This window comes from Eleutherodactylus coqui, chromosome 7 (assembly GCF_035609145.1).
Source record: "Eleutherodactylus coqui strain aEleCoq1 chromosome 7, aEleCoq1.hap1, whole genome shotgun sequence".
Taxonomy (NCBI): domain Eukaryota; kingdom Metazoa; phylum Chordata; class Amphibia; order Anura; family Eleutherodactylidae; genus Eleutherodactylus; species Eleutherodactylus coqui.
Genome location: NC_089843.1, coordinates 161,570,608 through 161,592,016, shown reverse-complemented (window position 1 = coordinate 161,592,016; position 21,409 = coordinate 161,570,608). Strand labels below are relative to the sequence as shown.

The window sequence follows — 21,409 nt, the reverse complement described above, 5'->3', positions numbered from 1 at the left end:
CTGCAATATTAATGGCCGTCAATAGTTAAAGTTGGCCTACTCCTTTACCAAATTCCTTTGCATGTATAATGCACTACATAATAGTTTGCGGACGTCCCCCCACTACACGGATAAATAAAAACATTTGTTGCAGTTATGTACTTCATGTGGGAACCTAATGTCTCTCCAATGGGTATAACTAATCCGCTGTGACTACTTTAGCATCATCTGAACTTCAGCTTGTTTCATTTATCTTGCGCTGGTCCAGAGTTATACTCCGTAGTGTAGTCAACCTTTAAAAACTTAGCTGAACTCTAATACTACTGTTGTTTTGGATAGAAATAGATTCCGAGAGAACAAGTTTTCTGATTACTGTATATCCTTGTCCCCAGAGGCCTAACTTGAAGCTCCTGGGCCCCGATGCAAAACTTGTAACAGGGCCCCCAACTATAATGCTTTACTCATAGTACTGGGTTCCCTACATGGAGAAGAGAGGCCTTATGGGCCCCCGAAGGCTCCTGGGCCCAAGTGCAACCGCATCCTCTGCATCCTCTATAGTAACGGCCCTGCTTGGTCATTTTAATTCTAGGAAGTGTAGACAATGGGACATTTGTAAAAGTGTCCAACTTATTTTATGAATTATATTTATCCGGTATTAAAAGAAAAACCTTATTTTTAAAAATGATTACCGGCAAATCTAAGCATTATAAAGTGTATAAACATTATATTAAACACACAATGAATGAGGCAGCCCAATAACTCCAACGGATATATTTGCTTTTGGCGACACATTTCCGTGTTAGTTCATCATGCATTCATGATGTTTAATTTCTTTGAGTCAACAATAGCATATTTTCTAGAAGTCTGCTTTCGCCTTTCTTTTTCATCTTCCTACTGTTATAGGGAGCAGGATTTGAATGTTCTCATCACATGCTGAGCTTGTGACCAAAGCATATTGAATAAGTAACTATGGTTTCTTGTAAAGTTGTGAGTTACCAAGCAAACCATGAAATGTGTGCTCCTCGCTATTCAGTGTTACACAGAGAGCCCCTTACAGTATATGACCTCGTCTTTTGTGCAATGTAATACCACAATCTTCACGATACGTTTTGTGTATATTGGCTTTGATAGCATTTACTACCATGGCTAGATTAGTAGTTTTGTATTAAAGGGAACCTCTCATGTACTTTTGTTCTGTCCTCATTGAGACAGAATGAGATAAGTTGCTTCCTGTCACATGGGGAGCCACTAGCCACGCCTACTCTCTGTGATTGGCAGTTTTCTAGCTATTGGCGTATGTTCATATGGGGCATGTTTGCTGTGGATTTTCTACACTTTAAAAATCAGCAAATCCGCCTCAAATCTGTGTCAGAATCTACATCATTTGATACAGATTTTGGTGCGGATCCACAGTAGATTTCACCCCTTCAACTGAAGGCGTGAAAACTGTTGCATTTCGCACCCAAATCCATATGAAGATCTGCACCAAATGGTATTGATATGCATAATTTTGTTAATTCGCTATGGATTTTTTATACTCTGGAAAATCCGCAGCAAATCTGCCATGTGTCAATATACTGTTTATGGTGATCTGTATAGAAAAAGTATAGAAAATTGAGGTTGTACGGAAAGAAGGAATGAAAGAGTGGGCAATTTAAGTCTACAATAAACTTAAAAAGCTATGTCCCAGAATTGGCTTTCAGCATCTATCTAGATGCTAAAACTCTGATTTGTGGGGATCTCACCACTGAAACCCCCACCAGTGAGCAGGGGGGTGAATAGAGCAGCAACCGAGCATGCGACTGCCAGAAATGTCAAGTACTTGTCAATGAGGGGGACATGGGATTACTGTTCTCGGGATTGATGAAGTCTCAGTGGTGACCACCATAGATCAGAGTTTCATCACTTATGCACCTGGATAGCTGATAAAAGTCGTTTCTGGTACAACCCCTTTAAAAGCTTCAGTAATGCCCCATTTAGACAGAATGACTTATCGGTCAGAAAACCGTTCAAACAAGTGAAACTAAATGATAATCGTTCAGTTTAAACACAAGCAAACGACTGAACAACAACAAGAATCATGAGGTTCTCACTTGTACAGTTTCAGCCGGCAGAAGAACCAGCGCCGGGTCAGACACTTCTCGTGCAGTTTAAGCCCCGATCGTTTAGTGTTTCACATAGGATTGTGAAACGCTGAACAATTAGTGCACAAGAGCTTCATGGATCTCATCGAGAATGGTGCAGTGTTAGGAGGCTGCATGAGCTCATCCGCTCGGGCAAACAGGAATCGTGAGATTCTCAGCCCGTGTAAAAGGGCCTTTAGGTCAACCATGTGAACAGAGTGACAATATCTATTATGACTTTCATCGGCTTCTGAAACTAAGTGAGAATAGTTCACAGTTTGTCCCGATAAGGATACTGTGTCAATAATCTTAATAACATAAAAGAAAAACCTGGCACCTTACAATCAAGTAATAGGATTATCGCTAATCTTGAGAGCCATTACGTTCTACTTTTTTTTTCTCCTTTTAACCTCACCTGAGAAAAATTTAAGAGCCAAATAGAGTTTTGATTTACAAATGTTAACCAGTTGAGTTCCAGGACTTTTTGGCCTTGATGGCAAGACAAAGCTTAGCCATATTTAGTATGTATTACTTTGACCACTATAGCTCTTTATAGCTATAGCTCTTTAAAAATTCTGTTTTTACACTTTCATTATTGATCATGCATTTTTTAACCAAGGTGATGAATATTTTGCCCCAGGATCAATTTTGTCGAAAAACTCAGCTATACTGTTAGACTTTTGTTGACTCAATATTTTGGGGTTTACTTTTAGTAAATGTGTCAGAAGATATTCCATGCAAAATGTATCCATAGACTCTTAATGGAGCTAGCAGATGAGAAAGAGTTTGTTTTTAGCATCTGTGTACCCCGTTTCCCCCAAAATAAGACTTACCTCAAAAATAAGCCCTACCCCGATTTTTAGGGAGGCTTGAAATATAAGTCCTACCCCGAAAACAATCCCTAGCTATATAACATTAAAAAAAGCAATACATTAGCTAGCCACCTCAGTCCAGGTGATCCCGCTCTGCTCTGGAGCACCTGCACGCTTGCTGGAGTCTTTGGCCACCCACAGAAGATTGCTTCCTGGTGACGGAATTCATAAATCCCGCCTCCTGATGGCTGTGATTGGTTCTCGAGTGCTGCCCAGCCAATCAATACAGCTCTCGATGAACCAATGTGATGGCCGTGATTGGTTCACCAAGCTCTGCATTCATTGGCTGAGCAGCGTTCAAGAACAATCGCAGCCATCGCTTGCAGGAGGCGAGATTTATGAATCTCATAACCAGAAAGCGATCTTCTGTGGGCGGCCGAGGACTGCAGCAAGTGCACTGGAGTTCTGGAAAGCAGCAGGAGGGCCCGGAACCAAGCCTGCTAGGTAAGTATAATAAGGTATCCCCTGAAAATAAGACCTAGTGCATCTTTTGGGGCAAAAACTTATATAAGACAGGGTACATATACATTTATTTTTTTAACTGTATAGGAAATCGAAGTCCACTACACTTTATTATGTAGTGGATTACCACGAAGAGACGTATGCTGCACAATATACTTTTTTAGAATAGTGGGCGATGCATGCCACTGTATGGTAAATGCCAGGTCTTTATGTTCACTGTGTACTCTGGGAGATTATGCCACCATACATGCCAAATGTATCGTGCTTGTAGATGGAATGATTATCATTCAAGTGAGTAAAAGTGAACGATAATCATTCAGTCTAAATGCAAGCCAATGAGCAAATGACAAAAGATAATCGTTTGCTTTTTGTTCGTTACTCGTTTTACGCAGGCATAAAATATCATCGTTGGTTCCGTTCACTTATCGTTTGGTTTCTCATTCCCCTATACAGTGAATGTGAAAGACTGAACAATTTCTCGTTTGAACAAGCCAACAATCTATCTACTTATAGAAACCGATTGCATGAGCAAACAAGTTAAAGGGGTTGTCCCGCGCCGAAACGGGTTTTTTTTTTTTTCAACCCCCCCCCCCTGTTCGCCGCGAGACAACCCCGATGCAGGGGTTAAAAAAGAACACCAGAGAGCGCTTACCTGAATCCCCGCGCTCCGGTGACTTCTTACTTACCTGATGAAGATGGCCGCGGGGATCTTCTCACTCGGTGGACCGCAGGGCTTCTGTGTGGTCCATTGCCGATTCCAGCCTCCTGATTGGCTGGAATCGGCACGTGACGGGGCGGAGCTACACGGAGCCGGCATCCAGCACGAGCAGCCCCATTGAAAAAAGAAGAAGACCGGGACTGCGCAAGCGCGGCTAATTTGGCCATTAGACGGCGAAAATTAGTCGGCTCCATGGAAACGAGGACGCTAGCAACGGAGCAGGTAAGTAAAAAACTTTTTATAACTTCTGTATGGCTCATAATTAATGTACATTACAAAGTGCATTAATATGGCCATACAGAAGTGTATAGACCCACTTGCTGCCGCGGGACAACCCCTTTAACTGACGTCTTTCGCCCGTTCTAACGATAAATCGGGCCGTCTAAAAGGGACCTAAAAGGAAAATATTATATCAGAACTGTAGATTGATAACGACTTTTTGTCTTCCTGCAAGGGTTCTGTAGGACTACTCATTACTGGTGGTTTAGTTGCTTGCAGTCTATACTAATCCTACCCTTGGTACAATAGAAACCGGTTCTTCCTGTATTAACGACCTGCTGGGTTTGTGTCTATACTCAGCTTCTAATCTGAGTATTAAGTAGTGAAATTAAGGATGGGGAGGGACTGAGCAGGAGCTTGAGTCTCTAATGAGATGGATAGATTTAAAACTATCTTAGACTCCCTCTAGAATTGACGCTATATAGATCGCCGCAACATTATTACTGTGAGCCAGTTTGTAGAGTGCAAGATGCTGAATATAGTTTATAGTGCTGTGGAAACTTTTGAGATTAAACACTGACCATCCCCGCTGCGGCTCCCATTCTTAGTATAAATTTTAACTAGATTTGGTGTTTTTATGCCAGATTTCAAGCCTGACGGATTGTTGCTATGCTCACTTTTACCATATGCAGAGAATTGTGCCTGGTTACTATGAATCCTGGGATCTCTACACATGAATCAGTTTCTAATTATGTGATATTTCAGCTGATCGATGGTTACCCAGAGACAAAATTTCTCCAGCAGGTTATTGGCTTAGATTGGCACAGGCTTCCTAAACTTAGATAGATGCTGAGTTCCGCCATTGTTTGCATGTGCCTGATGATATTGGCTCCTTTAAAAAAAAATAGGTAAAAGTTGCGGTAATGTGCATTCAACCAGGTTGACTATTTGATTTGATGTTGTATTTTATGTGTGTTTTGTATGCTTGACAAAGTTCTTTGCAGCCGAAACATTGCATGTTATGGAAAGTATAGGAGACTTTTAGATTTTTGCATCTGCCCCATGCACTTTTTTTGCTATTTAGGTTCTGTGGATTTTGGATTCTATTGACTTTGCAGCTCTGTTACAGAAATGGCCGGTTGTGCTGCTGATAAATTCATGTTTTTGTTGTGCGGTATTATTCTTGGCATCGGTCATACCGGAATGATTGACAGAATCTGGACGGAGGCTTCTAAAACTTATGTGAACTGAGAATTATTATTATATACAATTGCAGTTTTGATTTTGTGATATGGCAGTTATTGGTATACCAGATACTATCGTGTACAACTGAAACAAGTAGCAGATCTTTAACAATGTAACATAGTATGTAAGGCCGAAAAAAGACATAGTCAGCCTTTTACCCCCCATATGTTCGTTCCACAGTACATTATGGCCTATTAAACTGGTCATATACAGCACATAAATACAGTATTGTGTATTAGAAAATTAGAGCAGATATATCCTATAACGTAAAACCTTTAATATCCCAATAATAGTCTATGGGGGATAGAATGATAGAAGACTTTTGAAACCCAGCGCCAAATGTTGTTCTCATGGACTCTACATATTTTTACTCTGAGCATCACCAAGAGACCATTGGATGTTCCAATAGATGTTTCACACGAACACTTGTTCAGCTGGATAACACCAGTTCAGTAGAAGATACAGCAGACTTCATAATAGAATCCTCATCAAGTTTTAGCATATTTTTTAATACCTATTCCAGGGAAGTTGGCTTTACCTATTCCAGTGAAATAATATTCCCACCAAAGAAAGCTATGGCGTATCACAAAGATGCTGAGAAGGAACGGGCCACAGCGTTGGCTGCACTCCTTCATAGTTTTATCCTTCACAGCGGGGCACCTAGACTTCCGCTGTGCGGGGAATTGCTCAACAGCTCCGTTCAAGTGAACCCATCAGAAAGTGAGGGCATATCCTGGCAATATGCAATCACTTGCTGTGGTTAGAATAACCCTAGATATCGCTAAATTAAACTAAGAAATGATGGCATTCCATCGAGGTAATTATGCCTAGATTAGTAATAATAATGTGTGAAGCAATACTTCAATCTATTTGAATGGACCATTCAGTTCCATGTGTATTATGCATATCCTGTGAAGATTACCGTGCTCCACATTGACTATACAATAGAAGTACAAAAAGAAAAGTAATGATTTTGTAAAATATTGTCAAATTTTTTTTTTAACGTAGTAGCGTTTTGTTACAAGTTTATTGATTTTTGAAACATTGGTCTCCGTAAGGCCAGATTCACAAAAGCGTAAGCGTATTTGTGTGCATTTTTGTGGTACATTCTTGCGGAATGGGTACTGTGTATTTGTGCATGCATTGGCATATTTTCGTTCCAAAAATTTTTATAAAATTTTCAACTTACAAAATAATATAACATCCATAAAAGAAATTGGGAAAAAAGGGGGATGGGACTAGGGAATTGTGCGCATTACTTATTATAGTTTTTATTATAGTAAAGTGGTATGACAAAGCAAGACAAACTTCCTAGAGAACCTCACCATTAATAAGTAAACAAACCAGCACCACCAGACGTAGACACGGACCAGGGAGGACCACACTCGGGCCTTCGCCCCCTTCTTTCCTGGTCTTCCCCCTTATGTTCTTTCCCGAGTCCGAGCCTACTCCTCTACTGCACCATCTTCCATCCACCCCCTCTCCTGCTCAAGGGGAGCCCGACTCCAGCCACCTCCCAAGCCCATCTGAGGACCTGAAAGCCACCCAGGCCTGCCATGTACAATAGTGTTTTTCCCAAGTCTCTGGCTCCTCTGCATTGGCATATTTTAATGTAGTTTTTGTGAGTGCAAGTCGTGCGCAATTGCGCGTGCAAAAAAACACATACCAATGCTCTCAACGATTGAAATGGCCAATAGTTCCAGGAGTTCAAAATGTTCTTTCCCTGTGCCTATGTGCAGGAAAATAGAGCATGCTGCATATTATTATTATTTTATTTTTTTTTTGGGGGGGGGGGGGGGGGCCGAATTGCACACGCCAAATACTCACATATGAACAAACCCATTGCAATAAATGGGTTCTATTTTCTGCATATTGCATGCGCTAATTTTTCTTGCAAAAATACGGGTTTGTGAATCCGGCCTTAATGTGATCTTATTGTGTGAGTCACGTGAAAGTCTGTTCCTACTTCCATGATTTACCCACTTTTTATATTTTTAAATTGATGCAGGTAGTAAGTGTTGGAAGTAGATGATAAGAGGAAGAAGCCACAATAAATTCTCATTTACACCTAGCAATTTTTCAAACCAGAGACATACAATCAGGACAATCTTGCCTTCCATGGTAGTTTATCACATATGGGCTACACAGTAGACATTCAACACTGCCACCTGCCTGTTGTCTGTAATCAACTTACATTCTATTCTATAAGCCGTCTGCAACAGCACGTCCCTTCCTAACAAGTCGTTAATAGTAAAGTAAGATATGCAGATACTTCGATGGAAGAATGCCAACCGTGTAAAAAGACTTTAGTAAAATTTATGGGAATCATATTGTTTTTAATGTAGTCGTATTGGTTCATTAAACTAGCATTATGTATATCAAACATGTTGTACGTATCAAAGAGTGGAAGTTTAACTTCTTTTTTTTATTTAATTCTTTTCTAGACGTGTTTGCAGGGCAGCCTTGTGGATGGCCGCGGAGCAGGCCCGATGGAAGAGGAAAGAAGCCACCATGATGAGGGCAGTAGATTGAGTCAACTCCTAATACAACCATCACCTGCTTGCCAAAACAATCCAGCAAAGCTACAAAATGGGAGCCTGCCAACTGAAACAACCCAACCCCAAGTCAATGGAGACAGCAGTTTACAGACAAAAGACAGCTATGACATCACACACATGAAAGGAAACCAGGACTGCTCTGACCTCATAGAAAACAGAGTATATCCAAATTTACATAATGGTGCAATAAAGCGCACACTTAGTGAACCTTTGCTGTCAGAGTATCTTCAGCAGAAAAAGGTCAGAACAGTTGGTGAGGTCAATGGAGAAAATGAGAGTGAAACCAATGGACAACATGTCCAAGCAGGTGTTTCTGATTTGTGTAGCAAAGACAAAACTGTGAGAACGGAAGAAGCAGAAAATCCAAATGTTCAGGTTACCGATGAGCAGAACAAAGACCTTAATTCCCACAACAACGACAATGTGTTGTGTCAGAAAGATGAGACAATTCCATTGTCTAATGGTGCTACTGTTTTTGCCTCTTCCTTGAAGTTGACGCATAGTGAATTACTGGAGAAAACGAGTTCTCAATATTTCCCTGAAAAGGTTTCCCTTGCGGTGGAGAATAACACACCTCACACGGTTGCCATTAACACTCTAAATGATGCTAGCAATGATGTGTCTCCCCAGACAAATCATTCACCACATACCTCAGGGCAGATTACTTCCCAACTATCCTTGAACTCGGTGCTGTCTCAAGGGCCAGGTGCTATGGCTGATGAGGCCCCCAATGATGACAACTGCAGCGAACCAGCTGTGAAACCAGGAAGCTATTTACTTCCCCTACAAGAACAGAAACCACTTCCACAAGAAGCGCCCAACTATAACCCCCAGAATATAAATGAAAGAAACTGTGATGGACGGGAGACTGGGCAGCCAACTTGCTCAGAACAAGTTGCTGTTCCTGCAAATCCATTGTTCCATGGCCTCAATAACCGACCTAATGACAGCTTTTCTGAGACTTTCAACAAAGATCATTTTACTTTAATGCAGTTGAATAAGTTACTGTATGCCCAGGAAACTGACAGCTACAGACCTGCCCCAAACCTATGTAGTGATAATTTCTTACACTCACAAAATAATGAATCATGTCAGTCATTTGATCCAAGAATCATTTCTCAGCCGGCTTTTTTGCAGTCTCAGAACAGTAAGACATTACCTACTGCCAGGCTGCCTTCTCTACACTGTTCAGCAGGAGCAGATCCACCCCAAGAACACAACGGGCAGACAAATTGTGCAGTTGACTATTCAGGAAAAATAAGAGAGCATAATTCACAAAAAGGGAAAGATCATTGCAATGGGACAGAAAGAGAGGACATGGATATGATGGAGCAAAGAAGACCCTTTCTTAAGTCAAGCTTCAGAGATTTTCGACGAAATCATTGTCTGAAGGAGGAACCTTCGCAGTCAGCCGAGGACTTGTTAAAATTACTTATGCTTTCTCAGTCACAAAATCAAAAGAAGCTTAAGCAATATACAAGAAAACAGGGTAGCTCGAATCGGGGACATGCTAGTCAGGACGGAACTGTATCGCCACTTGAACCTCATGGCCAGCAGTTGAATTTTCAAAAGCACTTATCCCAAGGATTGGGCACAGACACACAACTGCAACCCTACCAACTGAAAAGTAGTGCTAACCTTTTCCAGCTGCCTCGTTCAGAGCAGCAAACTGAGCAAACATTTGACCAAGCTTTAAAACGGCACTTAAACCTACAAACATCTGAATTTCAACAGTCAGTACACCAACAAGTTATGCACTCAAAACAGGCGGAGAATTCACAGTATCACCCAAATCCACATTTTCAGCAGAAGCAGAACCAAGATTATAACATGGTCAAAGACCAGTTAACACACTTTCACCCTCAATCGATCTACGGTAACACACCACATAGGGCAAGTCCACAGAATCACTTAAAACTGGAGGAAAGTTCACAAGCAGTTGGTCAATACCAGAATATGCATCAGTACCATCTCTCTGCTCAAGATGTCGAGAGGCAGCTGGGACATAGCTCAAACAGCGCAAATTTTAATTTTAATCAAGGCCAGTCGGGTTCACATAGAAAGGATCAGTATATATCAGAAAATCTGGAAGCCGGTAAAGAGCATGTACAAGTTAAAGCAGAGGCTACTGAACAGTACTATCAAACTAACAGACCCCAGCTGCAAAGCCAGCTTGGTTACCAAGAGCAGAAAATCAATAGCAATCTCCCCATTTTGAACCCCAACCGCACGATACAGAACCAGGATAGGTCAACCCCGCAAAATACCATAAACCAAAATAGATACTTGCCACAAAGCAATTCTGCTGCTCAGTCTCTGAAAGATCAAACAGGATATCATCCACAGTTTGCAAATCAGATGAATTGTATTCCAAAGCATGCTGCTCTAAGACATCATTTACTTCAACGTAGGGAGCAAACCAAACATGAAGGTTCCTCCGCACGCAGATCTGTCAAATTGGAGAACAGCTCTCAGTCTCTCTGCATGCGGACACCCAATGAAAGTAAAATAGGGAAAAAAATAATCAAACCAGAGATTCAGCATTTTGGTCCAGAACACCTACAACAAAGGAGTATTCTTGAAACAATGGAACAACAAATGAAACAGTATCCTAGTAAATCATTGTTTCACCATCATGTGTCTACCATTAAATCACCCAAGCATGTGAAGGTGGAGTCTTCAGGTCCCGTTACCATTCTAAGTACACACACTAACTCTTCAACACTAGACCAACAGATTGTCCATCCACAAGAAAGAACCCCAACGAAAAGAGCAGCGGGATCTGCTCTGAGTAATTTTTTAGAATCTCCTTCAAAACTTCTAAGCACCCCTATCAAAAACCTATTGGATACGCCTGTGAAAACTCAGTATGATTTTCCATCATGCAGTTGTGTAGGTAAGTGATTTTGCATGCCACTAAATAAAGGAAGATCTGCTACAGATGTGTCCCCCTATACTTTTTCTTGAATCTCTTAAAGTTGTACAATTTATCATACCAATTCAAAACAATCTTGTGCCACCCAGTAGAAAAAATGTATATGTTAAACATATACATTTTTAACATGTGAGTCTATGGGTGATTGGTGGCCTTCTGATGGCATTCATCTGAGGTCTACATTTTTTTTATATGTTTAACATCGTGCCATACATCTTAGGATATGTCAGGTTTAGAGAAAAGTTGAGGAAGGACACATCTGTAGCTCTTTTACCAATAGAATTAGACTTTGCAATAAGAGTGAGCTGTTCAGCTGCATAGTAGTAGAATCATGGCCATTAGTTAATTTCTACATCAGCAACTCTAAAGTGCCATGAAAGCTTTTTAAGTGTTTGTGGTGCATATTACATATATCTTTATGAAGGACCTTTCAGAAGGGACGTAATTGGTCTGCACGGACATTTCTGCATCACAATGGTGTTCTTATAGGGCTTGAACTCGGCACCTGTTAAAATCTGCACATCTTAACTTCAAAACCGCAAGATTAAATTCTGCAGTGTAAAAGTTTTCTTCTGCAGAATGAAAGATGTCTTGCGGAATTGTTGTTGCGTATTTCTAACATATAGCAGATGTAATTTACTCACCTATCCAGACGCGGCGTGGGTGTTATCTGTCATGGCCGGATCTTCTTTCTTCTGCACGACAGATGCACTCGGCATACCACGTGCCTGCGCCTTGCCTTTTTTCTTTTTTAATTTCTGATTTCCCGCGGATCTGCGGTATGTGCGCAGTGTCGGCTGTGGGCATGTCGCGGACCGGATGGCTTTCATTGACTACAATGGAAGCTGTCCCTGCGGGATTTGCAGACGAATGGAGCATGCTGCTTTTTTTTCCCGGCATGCAATCTGCACCCAGGGGAAAAAATGACATCCACAGGTATTTAAATACCAGCGGATGCCCAATGATGGTCATACTGAACTCCTGATCATCGGCGCGGGTGATCCATGCAGATTCCGTAATTTAATTATGCCCGTGGACATGAGGCCTTTAAGTCTACATACAAAAGCTAAAAATTCTTTAAAACACATTCCGCAGTTGAAAACGCAACAAAATCTGCACAAATTGACAAAATCCGCATATGCACTCTGTCCTGCAGACAATTCCATCCTGTGTGAAAAGTCCCGAACAGAAAAGCAGAACCATTCCCTTTACAAGTGGGAGGTTTCCCACAATAAATCTGAAAAAGTGCATTGAAGTCAAATTGCTCACAATAAACATCTGAAAACGTCACAGGAACTGTTTATGGCGGTCTGTTTTTTGCTTATGGAGTAACAGTTCTTGCAAAATATCCAATGATTGCAGATAAACTCTGGAAAGAAAGCCATGGACATTTTGATTTTTCCAGAGCTTCTCACTTTACTATGGATTGCTTTGCTTTCAAGGGGAGCAATTTTGATAATAGCAATATGTTAGGCTATGTCTACACTGCCTTCGGAGGTTCCGTTTAGAGTTTCTGTTGGCAGTTCTGTCGCGTTTACGGGCAAGAAGATGTTCTGCATGCAGTGCATTTCTGGCCCTCAAAATGACAGAAAACATGTTGGAACTCCAAAGAACCCCATTGTATGACACATCCAGTACAGAGTTGTAGATTTCATTATGAATGGAAGCCACGATGCATATGTGAAGAGTGCCTAAGGAATTGGCCAACTTTCATATATACTGACTTATATGTGCAGGTTTAATTTTAATTTACATTAAGGAAAACATGAAGAAAATAATTTGTAAAAATATTTTTCTCTATACAGATCAAATCATAGAGAAAGATGAAGGACCTTACTACACACATCTTGGTGCTGGACCGAATGTGGCAGCTATTAGAGAGATGATGGAGGAGAGGTAATTTCTTCATCTTAATAAACAAATACTATACTAATAGGTTTTAACATTTTTTATTGTCTTCCACAGAAATATAACGGGATTTTTTTTATACTATAAAACAACTTGATTTTTGTATTTACTTGATACTCCATGATTGCATGTTTTATAAAACAAATGCCGTCTTCCCTTCAACTTCATTTGCCCAACTGGTCGTCCGGCCCATACATTCCCTCCTGTCCCTCTACCCATATATACTGCAGTATAGAATGTACTTTCCATTGTAAGACTCCATACCTCTAATCAGTGAATTCTATGCCAAAAGGTTGAGTATGTTAAGATTAAGAACAAAAATTTTAAAAAACACTCCAATCGTGACCTGCAAAAAAGTTTTTTTTAAATGCTGACTGCTATGGCTGATGATTTTGAAAAGTAGTATGCTCAATGGAAGCAAATAAATATTTCATGTAGGTGCCTGGGATTTACATCAGATGATATGGTAATAAAGGCACACAACAACAAAGTAGTAGTAGTAGTACAAGGACTAAGATACACAGAAAGTCCTTCAAAGCATTGTCAGACTTGGGTCACTTTCACACGTCCGGGAAAACCATGCGAGATTTGTGCTATACGAGATGCACAAAACTCACACGAAGATCAACCCAATTCTTTTGAATGGGGTCATATACATGAGTGGCATGTCCTATCTTTGGACATTCCCTCGGAACACCTTGCTCATTGGTTTCAATGGGGCTGGAAAACGCATCATATGGCGATGCAACGTTTTCCATCGAAAACAATGGGACATGCTTGCCGATCCTCTAGCGTGGCTGAAAGCAAACATAATCTCACCAAACTAACTTCACACAAACAATTGTACATTGCATGTCATTATTGAGCACATTGAATAAACATCCACAGTGCAGGGAGAGAACGTAAGTGAACTCTTGAATTTATAGGGGTTTTACCAGAATAACAAGTTATCCCCTATCCACAGGACAGGGAATTATAACCTGCTGAGACCTCCGCCAATCTTGAGAACGGGACTCCCAGGTACCTTTCTACTGTCACTGTGGGAGTTTGCAGCACCTGTGTGGGGATTTCAATCACTCCCCTTGAAATGAATGGAGCGCTGACTACACATGCTCGGCCAGCGCTCCATTCAGAGTGATGTCACTGCTGGAGAAGGAGCAACCCCCGCAGTGATAGGGGAATGGGACACGGGAATCACCTTCTTGAGATTGGTGGGGTTCTCAGCAGTGAGACCATCAACAACCAGTAAGTTATTCCCTATCCTGTGGATAGAAGATAATATATTATATATATTATATTATAATTTGTTATTCTGGTAAAACCCCTTTAAAAACCCGTAACGCAAACTTAAGCAGCAGTCACCTCAACCAAAAGTTTCTTATAGCTACAAATATGATTTTCACAATGTTGAGGAGGAATTTTGGACTGTCATACCCTGCAAATGTATTTCAATCCATCAACATTTCTGGGATGCTATGCATGCGCAGCCCTCTTTTTTGTTAATGCCACAACACCTTGATTGGGTGAAGGTCTAACTTGGCCATTCCAAAACAAAAGTCTTTTTCACCCATTGATTTACTTGTGTGCTTTGGGTCATTGTATGGTGCATCACCCAACTTCTCTTCAGCTTGAGGTCAGAAACTGCTGACCTTTATAGTCTCCTGTAAAATGTTTTGATAAACCTTAGAATTCATTGTTCTCTCAATGATCTGTAGTGCCTCAGATTGGGCAAGGCGCCCAATTCGAGGCATCACGGTTACCCCAAACCATGATACTGCATCTACCATGCTTCATGGTTGTAATGAGGATTTAGTGGTGGTGTGCAATGTTTTTTTTCTCCAAACATAGCATTTTGCATTTCTGCTAAAGCATTTAACTTTTTTTCTCATCTGTCCATAGAACATCTTTGCAAAAGAATTATGGAACATCTAGGTGGTTTCAAGCAAAATTGAGACAGGCCACAATGGTTTTTTTGGACAATAGTGACCTCCTATGTGGTGTTCTTCCAGAAACCTCATTCCTATTCAGCGTTTTTCTAATGATGGATACATGAACATAGGTTTTTGCAGTTTATAAAGTCTTCTGTAGGCCTTGTGTTCTTCCTTGTGGATTCTCATCTCTCTCAGGATTGCCTTTGTGCTCTTGGAGCGATCTTAACTGCACACCCACTCCTAAATAGAGCAGCAACAGTCCTGAATTTTTTCCAATTTTAGATAATTTGCTGTACACTAAGGTCTTTAACAACGCTTTTAAAGCTTTTCCCAGCTTCATGCCACTCTCTAATGTCTTCCAAGGTCTTTTGAAAGTTGTTTTCTTCGAGGCATTGTCCACACTAACAAACCTTTATTGAGCAGAACAGATTTGTCAGTAACTAGGCTTTGTGCGCCTTAATTAAATGGACAAAGCACCCATGATACCCACACTTCCAATCTCATCATCTCCTTAATTGAAATACCTTTTGTCAATTAGATTTTGGAAAAGTCATTAACACAGTGGTTCACTGACTTTTTCTCCTTGCACTGTGGATATTTACTCAATGGCTCAGTAAAAGTTACGATTGTATGCTGTTAGTTTAAGGTACCTTTGCATGCGCTGATGGTCACCTGAATAATCAGTCAAACGAGTGATTATGGGTGACTGTCAGCCAGTGTGCACGCGGCCTGTGACAGTGAACTGGAACGCAATGACTACTGAGCGACTGCCTGATTGCAGTGAATGGAGGTGGGTGGTTGGAAGATATCTCCAGCCCACTTCACATCTATTCTCTAAACGACTATGGCTCCTGTGTGAAAGCATGAGTGACACTCGTACCACGTGTAGATACATTTAATTAGATTGTGTTTTGTCTATAGTCGTAACTAAGATAATAGGACTGCATTTTATTAGTAATCAATGGAAACCAGATCATTCCAAAGAGTTCACTTACTTTAATAAAGTGACATTAAGGCTCTGTTCATGCTAGCATCACTAAGCGATGACAGTTATGTCAGATCTGTTTTAAAGCTGATATCAACATATCCTCACTGACCCCATGGGTGTATCCAATTTCCATAAGGGTTTCAGTATTTTTGATGGCAAATATATTGCTGCAGACTGCTCTGTTTTTGCCGTTAAACACCCCCAAAAAAAACAAAGAAAACCAAGAACACCATTCTAAACAAGACCATTAACCACCCTGTCATCAGCAAATATATTTAAAGTATTTAAAATGAAATTACAATTTTGTATAAATGTAGTATAAAAATAGGGAAAAAAACCTAATTTCTGTTCATTGTGTTGATCTTTACCAAATTGTATTATTTATGTCTTCTGAAACACATGGAATTAGGTGCATTGAGTTGATGCATTGACATTATCAACTATTTTCCATGTGCTATATTCTATGCCATGATATATATAATATATTCTAACAAAATTTCCGAATTTTCACAAATGTGTGAATATAAATACTAACTGGAGGTTTCATTCTCAGGTTTGGGGAGAAGGGCAATGCCATCAGGATTGAAAGAGTTGTATATACAGGAAAAGAAGGGAAGAGCTCTCAGGGATGTCCAATTGCAAAATGGGTAAGTATTGCGTGCCGGTGCACATCTCATAATGTACTGAAATACTCATGCATATATACATTTGGAAAATCTTACCCACCAATAGTCATTAGATATGAATGTGGATCTGCTACAAAATAGGAGACTATTACAAAAAAACACTTATTACAGAAAAAAGCCATGATTATCAAGTCTTACCTTTTTAAATATATACAATGGATGTATATATTAATGGAAAATTGGAGTAAGAGAGTAGCAATTTTTGGTATAAGTCATGTGTGCAAAAGAAAATGATTTTTGCCCCCTTTTTTTAAAGTATGTGTGGATTGTTGCATTGGGGTTTGGGGATTTAAGTATATATAATTTACTTCATAAGTTATACCAGAAAGCTACTACTGCTCATAGCTGTCATAGATGTCTGTTTAAATGCACAGATGTTCCTAATGCATGAAGATGTATGCACATCTTCATACATCAGGCGTATGTTTACTCCTGTGGGAATTATATTAACCCTTTCCAATCCAATTCTGGATTCAGGGTTTCCTTAAGGGCTTTCTCTTTTTGCTTTTATACAACTGTGTCATCTGCTGGCTAAAGCCAGTGTGTGTGCGCCAGAGAGGCTCCAACAACGGAGTGGCTGGCAATAGACAGTAAGTATACCCTGTTGGACGTCTTCTGAGATTGGAGCTGTACAAGGTTCAATTAGAATGTAGGAAGATGTCAGACAGTAGATTGGAAAGGGTTAACAGTGGCATAAGAAACGAGTGAAACAAGTTTATAGATTTTGGGGGGAATTTATTAAAGCACCAAACGTAATGAGAAAAACTTTAATTTTGGCTTTACACTGGGTCTTGTGGTCTACTAAAGAGATTGTTTCCGGGACTAATTAAATTAAAATATATCGGATATACAACCTTATAAAAGAGAATTGTAATTTAACAATCTTCAGGCATCTACTTGACCTCAATCCACCCACACTTTGTTCTGCAAGCATAAGGTAAAACCCTAACCCTTTCACCTAAGATAGCTATGAGCCAAACCCCCATACATGTGCATGATCAATCAAATGTGCTTGTACCCTCAGGCCTTAGTCACACGGGCGTTTTTTCGGGCGATTTGCGCATCGCATGACGGATGCGCATGCGCAAATCGCGTGACCGGAGCCGAAAAATCGCCCGAAAATCTGCTCCTAGCCGCGTTTCATTAGAAACGGGCCGGAGCTGTCCAGCGTATTGCGTTCAATGGAGACGGCAATAGAGCCGGCTCCATTTAAAGCAATGTGCTGCGGGCGAGCCCGGGATGAATTGTCGGGAAGGGCTTAAATATATAAGCCCTTCCCTGCAATTCATCCTAAAATGTGTAAAAATAAAAAATATATATATACTCACCTTCTCCCGGCAGCCGGAGCTCCGCGCGGCCGTCCTGCAGTGGGTGTGAAGGGGGTGTGAGTCAGACCTGCCCCCTGATTGGCTCAGCACTGAGCCAATCAAAGGCATGTCTCACTCACACCCATTTATGAATTCATGAATGGATGTGAGTCAGACCTGCCCCTGATTGCCTCAGCGCTGAGAGGCAGCAGTCACTCACCCATTCATGAATTCATGAATGGGTATGTGAGTGAAACCTGCCTCTGATTGGTCAGGGCTGTGACCAATCAGAGGCAGATCATTCAGCAGGCGGGGATTTTAAAGCCCCGCCGGCTGAATAGTGCCGAGAAGCAGTTCAGGAGAACTGACAGTGGCCGCGGCTGGACTCCGGCTGCAGCGGAAAGGTGAGTATACAATTTTTTTTTATTTTAACACATTGTAGGATGAATTGCAGGGAAGGGCTTATATATTTAAGCCCTTCCCGACAATTCACCCCGCGCACGCCGGCAGTCCATTGCTTTCAATGGAGCGGCTGTATTGCCGGCTCCATTGAATTCAATGGGCAAACATCGTTCTTCTCTGTCACAGCTGTTACAGCTGTGGCAGAGAAGAATGATTTGTCTTCTATATGTTCTCAATGGGGTCGGCGCTGCTGCCGCCGGCCCCATTGAGCGCATATAGAGAAGAGAACAGGAATCGCAGATCGCAGATAGGTGCGATCTGCGATTTCTGTTCTATAATTTATCGGACGAGCGCATAAAAAGCGCTCATGTGTCCGATACCATTGCAAAGCAATGGTTTTATAAAATCGCCGGACGCATGCGCATGCGCAAATCGCGGCTAAAAACGCCCGTCTGACTAAGCCCTCAATGTGAGGAGAAAAATAATTCACTGCCAAAAATACAACAGGGGAAAGTTGGGAGACTTCCATACATGTTAAATGATCTGCCGGCCCCGTCGAAATCGGCAGGTTAGGCGAACATTTATAAAGTATGTATGGGCACCTTAATATAATAGAGCTTACATCGCCCTGCCCTAAGATGTATAACATCAGTGAAATGTAAACAGATAACATGTAGCTCAGTTGGATATTAGTCAGTACTACTGTAATTCTATTTCTGCTACCGATGCTTCATGTGATACTCATGACTAGTATAGTAAAATTAGTCCATTGACGTGTTGTACTGCTATATTTATACTAATGCAATGCTTTTATTTGTGTTGGTTGATATATTTACAGTACATGGACTGCTTTAATTAAAAGTAGAACATTGTACCACTAAATCTGCTTTAAAAAAAAACGCTATTTTGCATCACAAGCTTGTTGATTTGTTAACAGGTCATTCGAAGAAGTGGAGTTGAGGAGAAAATGCTGTGTTTGGTGCGAGAACGAGCAGGGCACTCCTGTGAAACTGCTGTAATAGTGATTTTGATCCTGGTTTGGGAAGGGATATCTACAACTTTAGCAGATAAGATGTACAATGAGCTCACTGAAACGCTACGGAAGTATGGAACCTTGACAAACAGACGTTGTGCTCTCAATGAAGAGTAAGTTGGATGAGATGATGGAAAGAAACCACCTTGTTTCTTGCCTACTCTACAGTGGCACATTGAATAGCTTTGGTAATCTTGCATGACCATTAACAGAAACCTTTCATGTTATTCAGGCGTACCTGTGCATGCCAGGGGCTGGACCCCGATACCTGTGGTGCCTCGTTTTCTTTCGGATGCTCTTGGAGTATGTACTACAATGGGTGCAAGTTTGCTAGAAGTAAAATCCCCAGGAAATTTAAACTTATTTGTGATGACCCAAAAGAGGTAAGTGTCACTTATTTCATTAGTACTTACATGCATGCGTGTATAAAATAGAATGTATTAAATAGACATGTGGTCAAAACCAACATAGTGGCTTATCACTAGGATGTTAGGAGCTGATTTGTATCACGTAGTGTTCAAATTGAAAAACAGTTGCCACATTACAAACAGTATAGTGATACTGTTTACACAATATCATATGAAAAAATAGCCACTACTGCTAAAGAAGCATTTCCCATACTGACAGGACAAAGTTCTCCGTTGACTTTCAATACCATCCTGTGGTTTACACTTGTTATGTATTGTAATCTCATTGGAATTGAAATAATTGTATGATGGAATGCCTGCTTTACTTCTGACATAGTCTTGAACAATTATATCTGGCTTCAAAGTCATTGATTCGTAGAATTAGATGGAGCCTCCAGGGTCATCTGTTCCAAGCTCATGCTCAATGCAGGGATTGTTTAGGCCCAGGAAAATGCATGGGTATAATGGGTACATAGGTAGCAGTCACATCCAAGCACTGGTGCCCAAGGGTTCCGAAACACTCCTGTGCCACACACCCAGGAGCTTCAAGTTACGCCTCTATGCACAGGACATACGAGAAAATACAGTTGGCCATGACTTCTTGTTCTTGAAGTAGTTAAAGTAGTTCAGATGTTTCATAAAAAACAATCTACCATATTTTCTAGCACATCGCATTTTTAACGGACATGTCTATAAGCAAATTAGGAAACTAATTCATGAAATTATTCATGGTAGAAGATTGATGGAGCTCTACCTTGAAATGTTACTGTGCCATTGGATGTAAAACTCTATGTACTGTCTACTATGAATGACATATTCACACTTCTATGCATTTGTTAGATATCTTGTACCTATCTGTTTACAATTATGGGTTGTATGATTTGGAATGAGCAATCTATTCTGACGACACGTCAGGTTCATTCTTGGTGTTAAGATATGCCACCTAAACCGTGGGTGCCATTTCACTCTATTTATGGTCCCGTGCAGCATATTCCATGTTTTGATGACAATTAAATCTGCTAGCTCCCTGCAGCTGGTAATCTGTACACTGGTAGAAGTGTATTGTTGGTGTAGCATTTTGTTATGCCTGTGCACTATAGTCAGACACTATCAGAGTGACAGGCTCCAGCGGGAAAGAATCAGTGTTTCCACACTGCTAATTGGTTTAACCTTAGTGACTAATTTCACAGTTAACTGTAGGGATAGTTCTCATTAGGACTTCTCTCCCGACCTCTGTTTTACAAACAGGTAGATCTTTTGTTTTCATGTAATGATCTCAACTGCCAAACTTAAAACTAGACATTGCTCCAGTATATCCATGAATAGTTCAATACATGAGAATGGTGCAGGCTGAGGCAAACCTGACTCTCCCTAGTTGCAAACTGGGATAATGTTTGCTACAATAAACTACATATACTGAATGGATGTTAAACAATCACACAATAAACCAGATGAAAAACCAATGCAGAGATAGCCCTAAGTCAGGAGATAAATGTTACAACACCCCAAATATTTACACCAAAAAGACTTATCTAACTGTAGAACAGAACGGAGTTGCCAATTTGACCAAAAGCACCTTCAAACTAGAAATATAACCAGCGTTCTCCATGAAGAGGAGCTGGAATAAATGTGTACA

At 40.7% G+C, this 21,409-nt stretch overlaps 1 protein-coding gene across 2 annotated transcripts in view; it reads left to right on the top strand.

Moving 5' to 3' along the window:
- TET2 (tet methylcytosine dioxygenase 2) overlaps positions 1 to 21,409 on the top strand; it is a 76,245-nt gene that overhangs the window by 46,051 nt on the left and 8,785 nt on the right. For both annotated transcript variants that reach the window (XM_066573918.1, XM_066573919.1), the window contains exons 2-6: positions 8,063 to 11,072; positions 12,917 to 13,007; positions 16,492 to 16,585; positions 19,271 to 19,479; positions 19,599 to 19,749. In XM_066573918.1, the coding sequence (XP_066430015.1) occupies positions 8,108 to 11,072; positions 12,917 to 13,007; positions 16,492 to 16,585; positions 19,271 to 19,479; positions 19,599 to 19,749 (3,510 nt within the window). In that variant the 5' untranslated portion in view covers positions 8,063 to 8,107. The remainder of the gene's footprint in view (positions 1 to 8,062; positions 11,073 to 12,916; positions 13,008 to 16,491; positions 16,586 to 19,270; positions 19,480 to 19,598; positions 19,750 to 21,409) is intronic.